At 37.7% G+C, this 17,587-nt stretch overlaps 1 protein-coding gene across 2 annotated transcripts in view; it reads left to right on the top strand.

The window, feature by feature from the left end:
- The first annotated feature begins 257 nt into the window (after nt 1-257).
- The window catches only part of LOC127657943 (histone-lysine N-methyltransferase SETD2-like), a 69,379-nt gene continuing 52,049 nt past the window's right edge, over nt 258-17,587 (top strand). The window contains exons 1-3 of one of the 2 annotated variants that reach the window (XM_052146962.1): nt 258-637; nt 2,764-2,874; nt 8,107-8,229. In XM_052146962.1, coding sequence (XP_052002922.1) covers nt 8,201-8,229 — 29 coding nt within the window. In that variant the 5' untranslated portion in view covers nt 258-637; nt 2,764-2,874; nt 8,107-8,200. The remainder of the gene's footprint in view (nt 638-2,763; nt 2,875-8,106; nt 8,230-17,587) is intronic. The other variant, XM_052146963.1, reaches the window with a different exon arrangement.

Here is a 17,587-nt window from a genome sequence, read left to right as displayed (position 1 = left end):
ATTAGAATATTGCTGTTATTGTAGAGAGGTTTCAAATAGGTCGTGTATGAAGGCACTCCACATATGCGTTAGTAACACAATGTCAAGTGGACTGAAGTCGTAAGGGAACAGTGATTACACACCAGCAACGACGACCAAATTTCCTATGAGTGTTTGTCTATGAAAGATGAACGAGCCAATGAGACTGTTATTGGCGGGGTGACACGTGTAGCCCCGCCCCATATGCAACCCCGCCACATTCTGCAGACTACAGCCAGGTCCCTGCGGTGTCAGCGAGGGGAGCTGCAGCCGGTGCGTTGTATATCGACTCCACCAGATAATTTTGAGGCTGCCCCGATTGTCTGCTGCTGCTGTCCACACCATGAAACAAAAACGATGGTGCCTTCCACAGCCTTCTTTGTACTGATAAAACAGTACAAAGTCGTCGTCGAATGGAACTTTATTCGATCACCGTGGACCGAGTATTAGATGTAAGCGTTTGGATGTCGCTGTACGCTGAACTGTGTTTACGAAGAGCAGTTTGTTGTCCCGTGTGGATTTGACGTCTATGTGGATGTACATGAAAAACCAAGTGAAAGAGATTGCCATTATTGTCCTGGAAGATGGAGTGCTTCGTTGACATGGAGAAGTACCAGCAGTGAGTATTTGACCGCTGCTGTGGGCACACAAAACATACCCAAATACCTAACATACCTAAATGCACTATAAATTGTACCTAGTTAGTCCTACCACTGCTAAGTCGCTAACCGAGCGTGACCCTGGTTCATTTGTACAGGGAGAGAGAGAGAGAGAGAGAGAGAGAGCGAGAGAGAGAGAGAGAGAAAAAAAACAGGCCAACTGTATTTTTGGGCTGTGCCGTTTAAAACATTGTAGGAAACATGTTAACAAAGAGGTTAGTTTATAAAAGATAATCAAAGACGTTTCATATGGTAACCACGGCGACAGGTCGTCCTGCAGTTAGCCAGAGAGCTTTGAGGAAACATGCAGGGGCCGATCAAAAACACGTCCAACAAATTGGCACAATTATTTATTTAGATTCAACTTAATATTAATATGTTGTTCTACATTCATTATAAGTGTCAAAAATCTCATTAAACGGATTGTAGTATCAAAGTAGATAGTATTTTGTGGAAACACAGACGCTGCAAGCCCCCCGTGGAGGCCTCAAATCCACGATGTAAATGTTTCATCTCCCAGCGAGTGTCTGATGGAGGTGCCTTCGATAACCAGGCATAATTGCTATGTTGTCGATGACCGTGTTGTTAGAGAACCTGAGCTATCGTCGTAGTTAATTTGTAGATGATGATCATCATAATAAAAACAGCTGAATATTGTAGAAATATAAAAAATATATGTTGTTTCAAATAAATGTCACCAACATGCGAGTCATTTGTGAATTCCCTGCAGCATGCCATCATTTTTTTGATCACTTTGTCATAACATGTCGAATGAAACATTTAATTTCGTTGTATCCAAATATTTTCTGCTGAAACATTTCAAATCAGACATTAAAAATGAATTATATTACACATGCTTCATTTATGTCTTAGCATCAAAGCGTGCTCATCGATATTTTGGCTCTTGGTTTCCGCTGAAATGGCGATGGTTCTCGTGCTGAGCCTGTGCTCCGCTGGTTGATGGACGGGGCAATATGGAGCCCATGATAAACCGGCTGCGCTTTTCAACTGACTTGAGAACTGAACGATGGCACAACGGGCTACGTGATAGATTCAGGAGGCTATAACCTGCCCACAAACAATCATGGGCCGTCAGTGTTTGTATACAGCTTTTACTCTTGTTTTTATTGACATATTTAATAATTGTCAACAAAAGTAATGCAATCCAATGTTATTACATTGATCAATAAGATTGCCAGAGATGATATCTATGCTAAAGACAACAGGTAATATAATTACATAATTTGTATGAACTATGGCTTAACTTGCAAAATTCTGTAAACTGTACCAGTGGAATCATTATTAACATTGGTGTAGCAGATGTTTATATTTGGATCTTTGGCAAAGTATGTTTATTATATTACGTATTGATTGAGAATCCTTAAATTTACTTCACAGATAGCCGTGATCGAAAGTTCATGAGGAGCTGGTCAAAAATCAACTTACTGAACAAAATAAGAGGACAATAGTGTAAGGAAGGCTAACAAATTTGGCAAATATAATAACTTGCTGAGATCAGCAGCAGACGACACTGGCGATTCTGTGTTTCTCTCGAGCGTGACTGACTAAATTAAATGCCCCAGGTTAGATAGCAGGCTTGTCGATGTACAAGTCCAAAACATTGTTGCTCCATCCACTGTTGCTTTTGTTTAGGTCCTTCTTACAGTCCTTGCACACCCATAAGTGTTTTTCAATTTGTTTATGATTTGGTCAGTTGTCTGATTGAAGCCAGCGTGCTTCATTTCGTGCTGGATCTTCTCATAGACAATTTAACGCCTTTGCGATCTCTCTCTAGGTTATCTAGGATCTCCGTAAAGACCATATCGCAAGAATGCTTGTTTCATCCGTGGTACCTGAACGCTTTTGATGTCTTATAATTTTGTGTTTTTTTTATTGTTTTTGTAGAGTGTATACACTGGCAGCCAAAAGTTTGTAATAATGTACAGATTTTGCTCTTATAGAAAGAAATTGGTACTTTTATTCACCAAAGTGGCATTCAGCTGATCACAATGTATAGTCAGGATATTAATAATGGGAAAAATGACTATTACAATTAGATTTTATTTTTTTTAATTTTTTTTTTCAGAACTTCTTAAACTACTTCAAAGAGTTTTCATCAAAAAAAATCCTCCACGTGCAGCAATGACAGCTTTGCAGATCCTTGGCATTCTAGCTGTCAGTTTGTCCAGATACTCAGGTGACATTTCACCCCACACTTCCTGTAGCACTTGCCATAGATGTGACTGTCTTGTCGGGCACTTCTCACGCACCTTACAGTCTAGCTGATCACCCAAAAGCTCAATGGGGTTAAAATCCATAACACTCTTTTCCAATTTTCTGTTGTCAAATGTCTGTGTTACTTTCCCACTCTAACCTTTTCTTTTTATTTTTCTTTTTTTGTCTTTTTCTTTGCAATTCTTCCCATAAGGCCTGCACCCCAGAGTCTTCTCTTTACTGTTGTACATGAAACTGGTGTTGAGCAGGTAGAATTCAATGAAGCTGTCAGCTGAGGACATGTGAGGTGTCTTTCTCAAACTAGAGACTCTGATGTACTTATCCTCTTGTTTAGTTGTACATCTGACCTTCCACATCTCTTTCTGCCCTGTTAGAGCCAGTTGTCCTTTGTCTTTGAAGACTGTAGTGTACAGCTTTGTATGAAATGTTCAGTTTTTTGGTGGAATTTCAAGCATTTTATAGCCTTTAGCCTCTTGCTTAAATCACGTAATCATGTTGGCATGTTCACTCGAGAACTGACGTGATACAACTGGAAGTGCAGCTCGATTTGTTTACAAGAGAACACTGTTTACAAGCTTCATTGGCTTTGCTTTCATTTGAACATGCCAGCACGCTTGCGTCACGCGAGAGGCGGAAGAGTCCTGTTGTGGACAGGCATCGGAAAGTGGCTGGAAAATGTAAACTTCTCCACTGACTGTTTTTACAACATTTAACATTTTAAAGCATGGCCAGACCAGTGTAATGCACCTGTTGATAACCTCCTTATTATTACCATAGGAGAGAGTGTAACGGTCAAATATAGCATTTTAAGACGGTAAAATTGTCTATGTCTTCTCTAATAAAAGAGGATTTAAAAATTTTTTTATTGGATCTCAACCTTCATGTCTCGGAGCAGTTCGTAACACCTGCTTTGTTTATTTAATATATTTGTTATACATTATTTATACAATATGTTTTTACATTATACATTTTTAATTTAAGTGTACAAGTGCAGATTGGTCAAGTGTTCAATAAATGTATTTGTTGAGAAATTGTCTATCTTAAGTTATTATTTGTGTTACATTTTATCTTTCAAATAAGAGGTTAAAAACAAGCACATATCGGCCAAAATAAATCGGCTGCATTAATCGGCTATCGGCCGACCCAGATTTCAAAAGATCGGCATCGACATCGGCCTGAAAAAACCAATATCGGTCGACCTCTAGTCTAGTAGGCTATATCATATAAAGACTATATTAATCAAACCACAATAACGAGAAAACCACTCACTACTTTTGGCTGAATAACTTGAGTAGCTTTAAAAGTATTCATGTAATAGAATAAAGCAGTTGTATTTTTTAATAATATTGTTAGTTTTTTTTAATAATGCCGACCCCTGATTTTGAACATGTTAGTTTTTATAATAAATTACTAGGTAAGTAGAGATAATAAAATAATTTATGCTAAGCCGATAATAATTTTTTTCTAACGCCTGATAGAAAAGTATCAACCTTTTGTAGAGCAATACTTCAGCAGAACATTCCACCAGTCACAAACTTTTGTGCCTGGTGGAAATGAAAATTATGCATCATGCATTAGAATGACAACTATTTTTTGGGCTTAAAAGATACTAGAACTAAATCAATGTTGAACATTGTATCTCAAAAAGAGGACAATGTTGGCCCCCCATGTGCTACTTAAAGAAATAGTTGCTCACCCTCATGCCATCCCATATGTGTATGACTTTCTTTCTTCAGCAGAACACAAGATGCAGCATAAAAGTAATCCATATGACTCCATTGGTTTAATCCATGACTTCTGAAGTAATATGATTTGTGTGGGTAAGAAACCGATCAATATTTAAATCCATTTGCCTAGAAATTCTTCTCCCTGCCCAGAGAGAATGTGAATCACCAAAAACAAAAGGAGATTGAGTAGGGAGGAGAATTTATAGTACAAATTGACTTAAATATTCATCTGTTTCTCACCCAACCTATCATATCTCTTCTAAAGACATGGATTTAACCACTGGAGTTACATAGATTAGGCTACTTTTATGCTGATTTATGTGATTTTTGGAGCTTCAAAATGTTGGACCTATTCACTTGCATTGTTTGGACCAAAAGAGTCCTATAGATATGAGACTGTATAAATATGAATGGTGATGACACGGCAAAAATGTTACACCCACAAAGCATGGTAAACGAGATGCAGTTCACAAATAGTCAAAACACAAAATCGACTAGAGTAGGGGTTTTCAAAGTCCCCCTAGCGAACAAAAACAATGCTAATGCAAAAAGAAAAACATAATTTGAAATTCCAATAATGGTCCATCTCAGTCAAACCAGTCAGAAGAGCAGTAACAGAGCAGGAGGAGTGTGTGTAAGTGTGGGCAGGCAGGCAAAGGACTACTGAATAGAAACTGTTCTTCAATGACTATATGTTAACAGCTGTGCACAGTGGGCCACATCAGTGGATTCGTTGATCTAGCGTGCAAAAAATGGGCTGTGTCTGATGCTGTCTAACACTTGCTCCTTCACATCCTGTGCCATTTCAGAGATGTGCCGACCCACTGTGTTGTCAGAAAGTGGAATAGAATCAAGCTTCGAAGCCACTGCCTCTCCTACCATCAAGGAACTCATATCTTTGGCTGCCGGCAGAATCAATGTCTCTCGGATGTTATGTGCTTTGTCTGCCTTGGCAAGACACAGCACAACACGATAGGAAGCTTCAGTGGCCTTTACATATAATAAACTCAGGAGGTTTCCCTGAAACCTCAGCATGCTTGGTTTCAAGGTGCCTGCAGACTTTAGCAGGTTGCATGCTGTCATTAGATAAAATCTGGCAAATGACACATAAAGGTCGTGGAGCATCAACTGATCTTGTCCACGTAAATCCTAAACTTATATACTGCTCATCGTCTGCTGGATTTGACCCCTGAAACTGAAGGATTAGAATTTGGTTGTCTCAGAAACCGCTCGATTGTAATTACACACTAGTACAGTGCATCCGGAAAGTATTCACTTTTTCCACATTTTGTTATGTTACAGCCTTATTCCAAAATTTATTAAATTAATTATTTTCCTCAAAATTCTACAAACAATACCCCATAATGACAATGTGAAAGAAGTTTGTTTGAAATCTTTGCAAATGTATTAAAAATAAAAAACTAAATAATCACAGGTACATAAGTATTCACAGCCTTTGCCATGACATTCAAAATTGAGCTCAGGTGCATCCTGTTTCCACTGATCATCCTTGAGATGTTTCTACAACTTGATTTGAGTCCACCTGCTTAAAGCACCTGAAGGACTCTCAGACCATGAGAAACAGAATTCTCTGGTCTTATGAAACAAAGATTGAACTCTTTGGCCTGAATGGCAAGCTTCATTTCTGGAGGAAACCAGACACCGCTCATCACCTGGCCAATCCCATCCCTACAGTGAAGCATGGTGGTGGCAGCATCATGCTGTGGGGATGTTTTTCAGCGGCAGGAACTGGGAGACTAGACAGGATCAAGGGAAAGATGAATGCAGCAATGTACAAAGACATCCTTGATGAAAACCTGCTCCAGAGCACTCTGGACCTCAGACTGGGGCACAGCCACAGCCCAGACTTGAACCCAATTGAACATCTCTGGAGAGAAAGGCCGACTGCGGGGGATTGTGTGAGAGAGAGAGAGATCGTTTACGGACATGTCCGTCATGTGTGTGTTTTGTCTTTTGTTTAAGTTTGATTATTAAACTATTATTTATATTGACAAGCCGGTTCTCGCCGCCTCCTTTCCTGGGTTTCGGCACCAGTGTAAAGACGTTCAATGGAAACGAGGCGGCGAGAACCGGCTTTTCAATATAAATAAATTTTTTATAATAAACTTAAACAGGAGACACACACACATGACGGACATGTCTGTAAACTCTCTCTCTCCTGCACAATCCTCAGCAGTCGGCCTTTATCCCTCTTGGAGGCTTGATTAGCCTGATAAGGGACCGGGTGTGTAGAATCACGACCCGGCCCCACCCTCCACCCTGCCACAGCCACGTTTAGTAGGATGACCATACATCCTCTTTTTCCTAGACATGTCCTCTTTTTCTGACCATAAGCATCCGGCCGGGATTTCTAAATTTACGAAAATGTCCGGGATTCGGCTTTAGATGTGCATCTGGTCTAATACTTCATTGTGTGTGTGTGTGCGCGCGCGCATATTTGCATTGCTTTTCCCCTCTTTGTAAGTTATGCCTTCTTGCACACAAATTGGTCAGTTATAAGAGGCTTGCAGCAACTATTGGTCAAATTCCTGCCTGTCAATCTCTCCGTGAACGTTGTTGAACTGTTGTGTTCAGCATCAAACAGTTGCTTGACAGTAGCAGCAAATGACAGCTGAGTGGAAACAATGCCCAAACGAAAGTGCAAATTTACAGAAGATTTGCACAAAAAATTCCCATGCTTTCATCCAGGTCAAGATCCGTGGCAAGCAGAAAGTATGACTTGTAAAGCTGGCACTTATGTGTCAGTTGCTAATAAAGGTGCAAGTGATTTAGAAGCACACATTAGCTCTGCGATGCATAAAGGGTTAGCAAAAGGTGAAAGTTCATCAGGTAAATTAACAGACTACTTTTTGCAACCAGGTAAAATTGTTATCACATTGCTTCATTTTCCATGGCCATTCATTACAGGCCACAGCCAGTAATAGTAAATGAAGGTATGCTCATGGCATCAAGTAAAATATTTTGCCCCCGATGAGGAAAAAAAAATGCCCTCTTTTTGGAAGACCAGAATGTGTTCACCCTACGTTTAGACCTGTATTTAGAGTTGACCACAGCTGATTGGATCACCTATATTTTTATACCAGATTTAAACTGAGTCTGTCACTCATGGATTAAATTAATCATGACTGACTGTCAATAGTGAATTTCTTCAATGGCATCGGGAACTAAAAACTATTGTGTGTGAATGATGCTGCGGTCACGCCTCTAGGTATCAGTGTTAGTCCAAGATGACATGAAACAATTTTTCTTTACTGAATACAACTTTAAGTAGTAGAACTCAAACACATGCAAATATGGGAACATTCAGTGGTAATCCTCCTACTAAAACAAATAATTGTACCTGTTGTCAAAAAGATACCCTGGATTCTTCTGTTTATGAATATAGACAAAAAGAATTTGTGTCAGGAAATGTGCATTGACTGAATGCACCTGTGTCTTATCCGTAGGTTTGACATCACATCAGAGAACATACTACTCTGAGTTGGTTTGCCCTATTGTTGGAGCTTCCTTCTAGCTGCTCTTCTTCAGATCTGCCTCAAAATGGATGCTTTGGTGAATCCTGAGCTCAGGTACTCCCTTAAATGTCATTGTTGAGTGGAAAGGGTGCAGTAGCCCATACCATTTGCAGAAATCAAAGCGAAATATTGTTGATGTATTAGAGGCTTTGGAATATTGAGACCCCTCTTTTGAGATGGCTTGCTCCAATCGTGTGCATCAATGAGCATAGTTTGAATTGCAGAATTTGATGTACAATTTGGCATAAGCTGATATATCTTTAGTGCCCTTGTGTCAATGGACAGAATACAAGAATGTTAAGCCATGCTTGACTACAATACTGACCCGTTTCCACCTGGTATTAAGATGTGTCTCGGGTGATGCGAACACATTTGGACAGTCTGTGATTAATTTAGCTTTATTGATTTTGCTTTAAAAATTACATTCATTTATTGAAACACAAAAAGCATAAAAAAGACATTTCTAAATTGAAATTGCTCTTTAAATGAAAAAAAGCAATAAAATAATGAAGTGAAATTTATACATTAAAAAAGCTAAAATGTGGTTATATATTTGAAATATCAATATAAAATATACATTTTTACAAACTGTATAGCCTGTACAGTTAAGTGCAGAAGTTTGCATAACACTTTTGTTTTTACAAGTTTCCACACCCCTTTCAGAATGTATATAAATAGCCTATAAGAGATTATATTTTGTGTAGTACTGCCCTTCAAAAGCTACATAACACAAAATGTACTCTTATTCACACAAATCCTCCTGTTCAAAATTTGCACCCTTTGGTTCTTATGTTGCCTTCTTGAGCGTCAATAATTGTTTACACCTTTTGTAATAGTTGTGTATTTGTCCCTCAATAGTCAAAATCTGGACCTCATCTATATATATATATAGCCACTGTTGGGAAGAACAAAAAATGTGCAGAAGATGCTGAGAAACCAAATCATTTTACTGTATTTGGGTTTTTTCTTAAGAAAAGTGGACATCTTGACTGCTCAGGACAAAGCAGGGATTCATGAACAATTATTACACAAACAGTCATTGATCATCGAGAAAGCAACACCATATTAGAAACTAAGGGAATGTAAATTTAACAGGATCATGTGTGTACTGATCAAAATCAGTTACTATTTTGTCGTTTGGAATATATGTGAGCATGTGTTATGCCAAATAGCTTCTTCAGGGCAGTACTAAATAAAAATTATATGCAATTTTTATGATCCTTTTTTTAAATGATGATTTTATGATTGTATTATTTTATGATTTAATCACTTTAATCATTATTTCTTTAATTCAAAGTTATTTATTACTGAACCTTCAGTTACAGTCACAATGCATGTTAACCGTGAACTGGTCCATGGAAATAAAGGGAACTAAACTCGCAGCACCTCCTGAGATTATCGAAGACCATTTGCAGCATTCTCATAGACTACATTATTCTTGCAAACAGTTTTCAGACAAATGAAACTGAGAAAGAATAGCGTGAAAACTCTATACATGCATGTGTTCCTCAAGACAGACTCCCGCTGCACGCCTCTGAACAAATAGCGAATCAGACATGGGCATTGATGTCTTTTATTTTGTCTATTCTTAAAAATGTAATAAAGTGTTCAGGCTTGTGTCTTTGTGACTAACAGCATTTCTTGTCATGTGACACTCAGAGACATCTTACAGGTCACCCGCCTGTTGCGGGTAGGTGAGCAAAATGACCTGCTCATTAAATACTTTTAGATGACGATCTTGCTAACTGGATTGAGTCTCGTCGCATTTGGCGGGTGGCTGGTGGCTGGTGCTTGTTTTTTACCTTAGCCACTGTTAAATATATTTCCTGACTTCCCAGATCCATGGTTTTGCCATTTCCCGATATTGTCAATCGTCGTCTGTCAGTTGTAAGATATCATCGATATCCGATAACATTGTCCTATTGCCCAGCCCTAGTGTGTACATTTTTTAAATTGTTTTTATTGAACGTTTCGTAACAGGCGAAGTTTAAACTCTTTAGCGCAGCGGTTGATTGACAGGAGAGGGGAGGCCCTTCGCTGCTGCTGGAACCATCAAATGTGATGTGTTCCGTTGATTTTTGACCACATTCGAATGTGTTTTTTGTGATCTGAACACAAAATGTTTTAGACCCTGTTTAGACCTGTATTAAGCACTGGCCACATGTGTTCGGATCACTGAAAATGCATCTTCATAGCAGGTGGAAACGGGGTCACTTATCCTGCTTCTCTAGTTCCAGGCTAAATTTGTGCTTGACTAAAAAAATTATAAAAATTGATTGTATACCATATTTGCATGTCATTTCAATATCTACAGAAAGTTTTTTATGCTTTTTGAAAGATTTTGTATGTGTTTTGAAGTGTAACATCAAAACAGGTAATTCACCCAAAAAACCATTGACTTGCCCTCATGTTGTTTCACACTCGTATAACTTAATTCGTTGAACACAAAAGGCATAAAGTTAGAATGACATCCTCAGTTCCATTCAATTCCGTTGTATGCAACAACAACAAAAAAAGGGGCGCTTAAACATTCTTTAAAATGTTTGTATAAATATGACATAATTTACATGTTTGGGTGAAAAAAAAAAATACCTTTAAAGATGTGACTGCTTTATTTATGAGCCTAATAGCTGTAGAGTGCATCCGGAAAGTATTCACAGCGCGTCACTTTTTCCACATTTTGTTATGTTACAGATACACTGTATCTGACCTGAGAACTTGATGTTAGTTTTCAACAAAGAATTTATTATCAGAAATAGACAGCATCTTTTAAAAATCACTTTTCTGCCATTTTTAGCCTTTAGCCTATGTTTTACTTGCCTGAACATAGCCATAGTAGTTTTTAAATTAGATTGTCACCCAATAAACATTGCAGCTGTTGCTTTTTGAGTGGCATTATTTGTTCATTAAATTGCCACCAATAGGGGTCATTTAGGGAAATAATTTTAGCCAAAGTATTGTTGCATTTCAGTTGTAGAAGTGGGCCATTTGGTAACATTCCATTCACTCTATTATATCTAATTCTTGATGGTGCTATTAAGATGTGGACTGCCATTAAAAAATAAATGGAGTTCTGGTATTATCTTAAGTATCGCTTATAAAGCTGACTAAAATGAATGATGAGGTCACTAAACCAGAATCATTAGAAGCCCCTCCCATTACTACTACTATCATTGCGTGGTAACTCCTAAATGAAGGTCAGAAGGAGAAAAGGATAGTCCGAGGAACATGTAGACCAGTTGTCACTAGGGATGGGCAAGAGTACCCGAGAACTTGCGGTGTTTACCCAGTATGTGACGCTGCTGCTGAGATTTCACATGGTTCATTATAATTTTTTATGCAATATATCACTTGCTAGCCCCACCACATTCACGCACATTCAGTTATGTCACACCTGCAGTCCAACACGAGAGCGTGTGCACACAAGTTGGTCCTGAAAATTTGGTGCAGGTTTTTTTGTGTACATTTAAAAATTCCTGCATGTTCCAAGTTCACAATGCGAGGAATTCCCACATGCTTTATTCACTTCAACATGTAGATGAGAATTGGTAAACCAATCCATTCAGATGAAAAAATGAAATAAATAATCTTGTCTCCGTATCAAACTCTAATTAATGTAAAAAATGTAAAGATTTTGTGTAAATAAATCAGCTCTTTCACGGGGCTCTTTGTCTCCCTCTCTCATGCAGCAGCTCATTGAATGCCTGTTGAGTTGAATGTGTGTGAGCAGTGAGGAAGTCAAGTAAGTTTGTTGCATATTCACTGAACTAAAGATTCGACATGCAAATGCCGTTTTTCTGCGTCTCTGTTAGAGTGATATGCGAAAAAACTATCTCTCCTGTTTATAATCAACAAAGCAAAGCTGTCAATGTTGCAAGCACCTGAATTTGGAGTGATCTAGTTTTGCCACCTTTCATATCGCCACGTTTTCATATCATTCCCTCATATTACAGAACCTTAGACAAGAAAGGCAGAAATAGCAAAAATGCTTTGTGTAAAATGACACTAACTACTCTGGGTGAAGATAACCTACTGCTGAAGAAAAATAAACACCTGTTAAATCTCATCTTACTCTCTCTGGAGCTCCATCTGACTTATACATTCAGATGGATAGAAATACATTAGCTTTCTATTTTTATCGCGATTAAACTGCATGAATTTTTCAGCGGACACCCGTTTTTCTCCTCTGTGTTACACGGATTATTGCATCGATCTCAAAGCACCGCTTATCAAGAACAACCAACAACGACAAACAATTGCGTGAGGGATTCACATCGATCTCAAACACTCACTGCTCAGGAACAACCACCAACAACAACAAACAACTGTGGTAAGTCATGGCATCCGCTCATGTTATTTCTTCCTGCATTGCATGTCACATGTTTACAATAGCCTCCTCCGTCAGCAGTGAGGAATTCACATGTGATAAATGTAAGGAATTAGTCAGGCTGATGCAGAACATTAATGAGTTAGATTGGAGGTCAGTGAGAAAGAGAAGCCGGTAGATACTGTTTCGGATGCGAGTAGTACAGAGAGCAACACACACACTTTGGTTCTGGCTGTAGAGCCCCCGCAGCAGGGCGTTTGGGTGACGTATTGGCTGCATACTTGCTCAGCAAAGAGACACCACTCTCCCATTCCTGTTAGGGTTTCCAATCGATTCTCACCACTCAGTGATGCACCCACTTAGAATCATGTTGAAAGAGCCCTTGTTATTGGCGATTCTATTGTAAGGAACATAGAAATAGAGACTCCAGCCACTAATGTTAATTGCATTTGGTTGCCAGAGCGTCTGACAAAAAAATAAAATTTACAAGTGCTGGCTAAACGTAGATTTTTTTATATTGTTATTCATGTCGGCACTAACGATGTCCGGCTTCGCCAATCGGAGATCACTAAAGATAATGTTAAAGAGGTGTGTGAATATGCAAAAACGATGTCAGACACTGTAATATGCTCTGGTCCCCTCCCTGCTTGTCGTGGTGACGAGGTTTATAGTAGATTAGTGTCACTGAACGGCTGGATGTCTGAGTGGTGTTAGAAATTAGCAGAGTGTATCAATGAAATAAAAGATTGAATGGCCAGAAACTTCCTTCTACTCAATTCCGACAAAACAGAGGTACTAATTATTGGACCAAAAACCTCTAAAAATATGCCGCTAAAATATAATTTGACTCGATGGATGTACTGTTACATCATCTTCAACAGCAAAGAACTTAGGTGTTATATTTGATACCAATCTGTCCTTTTGAAAATCAAATTACCAATATTTGTAGAACAGCATTCTTCCACCTAATAAATATTGCTAAATTAAGGCACATGCTCTCTGTTACTGATGCTGGAAAAACGAATTCATACGTTCATGACCTCAAGACTATATTATTGTAATGCATTACTGGGAGGATGTCCAGCAAGATCAATAAATAAACTTAAATTGGTTCAAAATGCAGCAGCCAGAGTGCTGACGAGAGCCAAGAAATCTGATCATATTAGCCCCATTTAATCATCGTTACATTGGCTACCTGTTAAATTTCATATTAAGTGTAAAATTCTGTTAATTACATACAAAGCTTTGAATGGTCTAGCTCCGCAGTACTTAAGTGACCTTCTACCACGCTATATTCCATCACGCTCATTACGATCGCAAAATTCTGGCCTGTTAATAGGTCCTAGAATATAAAAATCCACAAAAGGAGGTAGATCCTTTTCTTATTTGGCTCCTAAACTATGGAATAGTCTCCCTAACACTGTTCGAGATGCAGACACACTCCCTAAGTCTAGACTAAAGACTCATTTAGTCAGGCATACATCTAAATTATCCTTCAACCCACAATTAGGCTGCTTTAGTTAGGTCTGCCGGAACTAGAAATATTGATCATGATCTATAACTCTGCAATAAATTGAATGGCATCTATACTAATATTATTTAATTTGTGACTGCTATCCTGAGGTCACCAGAACCGGCTGGATCCAGCACCATTCCTGCTTTGTGTTGGACTCCACTGCTACATATCACTGTGTGATGATGACTAAATGCTTCAGTCTATTAAGATGGACTTCAGAGGATGAACTGATGCCAACTCCAACCATAAGACATGGGATACTTCATAAGCCATTGTCTGGACCTTGGACTTGGGATGGACCACACCGAACCTCGCCGAAATTACCGGCCTGGTTGAACTACAATGCACCTCACTGACCTCGGGCTATTGATGGACTACATTCTTGAAATGGAATACATAGACTATTAACTGCCAACAAAAGCCTTCATCAGTCAATTAACAAGGACAATGCATCTATGTGAACTCCTGCAGTTAATACAGGATGGACCTCAGAGACATTAGTCATTACTCATAGTTCATACAAAATCTTTGCTTATACACTGTTCCTTAACACCTACTTAGTTTAATCATTTTAAACCATGACTTTAACTATACATAAGTAATATTGGCATTATATTCATGATGTTAGCCAAAATGGAACTACATTGAATCTGGTTTCTCCCAAGGTTATTTTTCTCCATTAATCAACATCTTATGGAGTTTTGTTTTCCTTGCCACAGTCGCCTTCGGCTTGCTCACTGGGGTTATAAATACATTTATTATTTAATTACTTATTTTTAAACACAATTCACAATCGTATTTTATCTAATTACACAATGATGACTCATAGACATGGACGTTACAGTTTTATATTCTGTTAATGCCTGATCTTCTGTAAAGCTCCTTTGAAATAACGTGTGTTGTGAAAGGCTCTATACAAATAAAAATGACTTGATTGTACATGTATTTTCTCAGTCAATTTTAACAAGTGTGTAAAAAATATACATAATATTGTAGTGATGCACCAAAATGAAAATTCTGGGCCGAAACCAAAAATTCAGGATGCAATTTGCCGAAAACCGAAGATTTTAAAATATTTTTTTTATTTTTATGTATAATTGTATTAATATTATACTTTTGTATTAATTTCATGAATTTAATTAATCTGAATTGAAAAACTACAAACCAATAAAATTATCACACTTTTATTGAAAGTAACGCACCAAAATTGGACAGAAAATATATTATAACAATATTAAATATTATTCTTTATTCAGTTCTTTAACATTCAAATTTAACAGATTATCTTTACCAATTATCCAAATAATGTAACATTCTAGAAAACTATAATGATATGCAAAACAGCAGTCAAGTAATGAACTTAGCAGCTCTAGTATAGCATCTTGCAAATACAAAAAGTTTAAATATGCTATACACTCATTTTAATGAAAACAACAGGCAGAACACAGAAGGGCAGAGGGCCTCTATTCTGTTTATGTAAACATATTTCCACTTTAATATAAAATGATTGTGCAAAACAGCAGTAATATAATTAAAACCAACCTCAAACTGTAAACGACAGATGTAGCCTCAAGTGAAGAACAAAGTTTTGCAGGGCTAAACCTATTTGAATGTAATTGCTATACGCATAGCAAATTGGACTGCTTTCTATTTAAGTAAAAGTGGCAGGTTTCTCCTCAAGAACAAAAGTTGCTCGGCTTTCTGGCAGGAGAGACGGTTCCTCTTTTCATCAAGAACATGAGATGCTGCACTGAATAGGCTCTCTCTCTCTTTGTGCTGGTGCATGGGCAGATAAATACCTGCATGCAGTCCGCACTAGCAATGGAAAGGGATCTTTGTTCATGTACCAGTAGTCAAGAGGATTGTCGCGTTTGCGTGATATGAGCGTGAAGCGATCGTCTGTGTTCCTTGGATAACATATAACGTGCGAGTAAGGGCAGCCGGTGGACTTTCTGGTGCCCCCTAGGGAGTTGGTGCATTGGTGGGTGATTCTCACAAAATCCAGATTTAGAAGGTGTCCAGCATCAGAATTTAAAGCCAATTTTCTTTTTGCACATATAAGATTAAGGTCTGAACTTACTATAACCATTATTTTTAGAAGATTTAAAAAAATATTTCCTATATAATTATTTAAATTTTTTAGATGAAGTCCATAAAAAATTATCATTACCGCAACATGACATTACATTAAATTTATGGTTAAAAATGTGTATTTTTGGCTAATGTTAAAGTAGACTCTTATTACTCATGCTCAAAGCTATGTAAAACTCTGGAGAGATTACTTTTTCATGTTTATTATATATTTTTTTATTTCCTTATTTTCTCTCATTACCAAAACATACGTGATGATTTACAATTTCTTTTTTTTTATTGTTTTACTAAAAGATAACATACACTTTTGTTATGTAGCAGACCTTAAATAAGTAGTGTTGTATAATATGTATATACATTTTAAAACTAAATATGATTATCTAATTATTACTTAATTTGTAAAAAAGATACATGTTGTGGTAATGAAAATGCCATTTCGGTAATGAGGATCAATGTTTCGGAAATTAGATTTAGCTCACACGTTCACTGTTGACAAAGGGGTTTGATGCCTAACCCTATTTTACATATTTCAAATGCATAAAATTTTTAGAAGAATATTTATTTCATAAACAGAGTTTCATTTCCTCATTTATCGTTATCATCACGGTACCATGCCTTGTGTTAACACGTGTTGTGTATACAAGTTACAATCTTATGCTCATAAAGAATCATGTCATGTAGCCTACACTGTAGTGCTAACAAATATACAACCATTAGTATAAATATTATCATTCTAGTATAACATATAATCATGTTTTCATGAGAACTTTTTCAATGTAACATATCATCATGTGGTCCTGAGAAACATTTAAATGTAACAGCATCATGTGCTCTTGTAAAAAGATTTTAGTTTAGCTAAAACACATGGTCCTGACATTCAACCACACAACCTTTTTCTGAGAATAATTTCATGTGAAGAACTTGAATAGCAGCAAATCGATTTATGAGTTGGTCAAACAACTAAAACAAACAACTGGAATGACTGCTTTGTACCAATCACGTTTTCCCCCAACTGTAACTCATTCATGAGCGTTTTTTGTGTTTTGCCCAAATGTCAGGTAAAATGCACAAATGTCTAGCAGAGGAGGTGACCGGAAGTGGTTCTGGCATTATGTCCCGTATGTCCTGACGATAGTACCAGACCCTTTCTCCTGGAAATCTTATGCTCGGTACATAGAAGCGGTTCTCCCCTGCGCAATTCATGGTGTCGACTTCATACTGCCCTTCAGCAATTTGTGGAAGCACTTCATAAAAATTAGCGACCCCTGCTGCTGGGGGGGGGGGTTGTAATAGCTATTTTGTTTACGCAATCTGTTCAAGAAGTGTTTAAGGCAAATATCCAGTTATACTGAAATGAGCAAGAGTTATAGTGCATGTCCCTCCTTCAAAAGTCTGTTTCTCATTACCGAAAAATATTGAGTATCTCCACCGCAACAGGCCTTCAGTTGTTGCGGTGAATGATAATGGTGTTGCGGAGG

The sequence above is a fragment of the Xyrauchen texanus genome, chromosome 17 (genome assembly GCF_025860055.1).
Source record: "Xyrauchen texanus isolate HMW12.3.18 chromosome 17, RBS_HiC_50CHRs, whole genome shotgun sequence".
Classification (NCBI taxonomy): Eukaryota; Metazoa; Chordata; class Actinopteri; order Cypriniformes; family Catostomidae; genus Xyrauchen; species Xyrauchen texanus.
The sequence above is the reverse complement of the archived record's forward strand: the minus strand, read 5'-3'. Positions and strand labels throughout refer to the sequence as shown.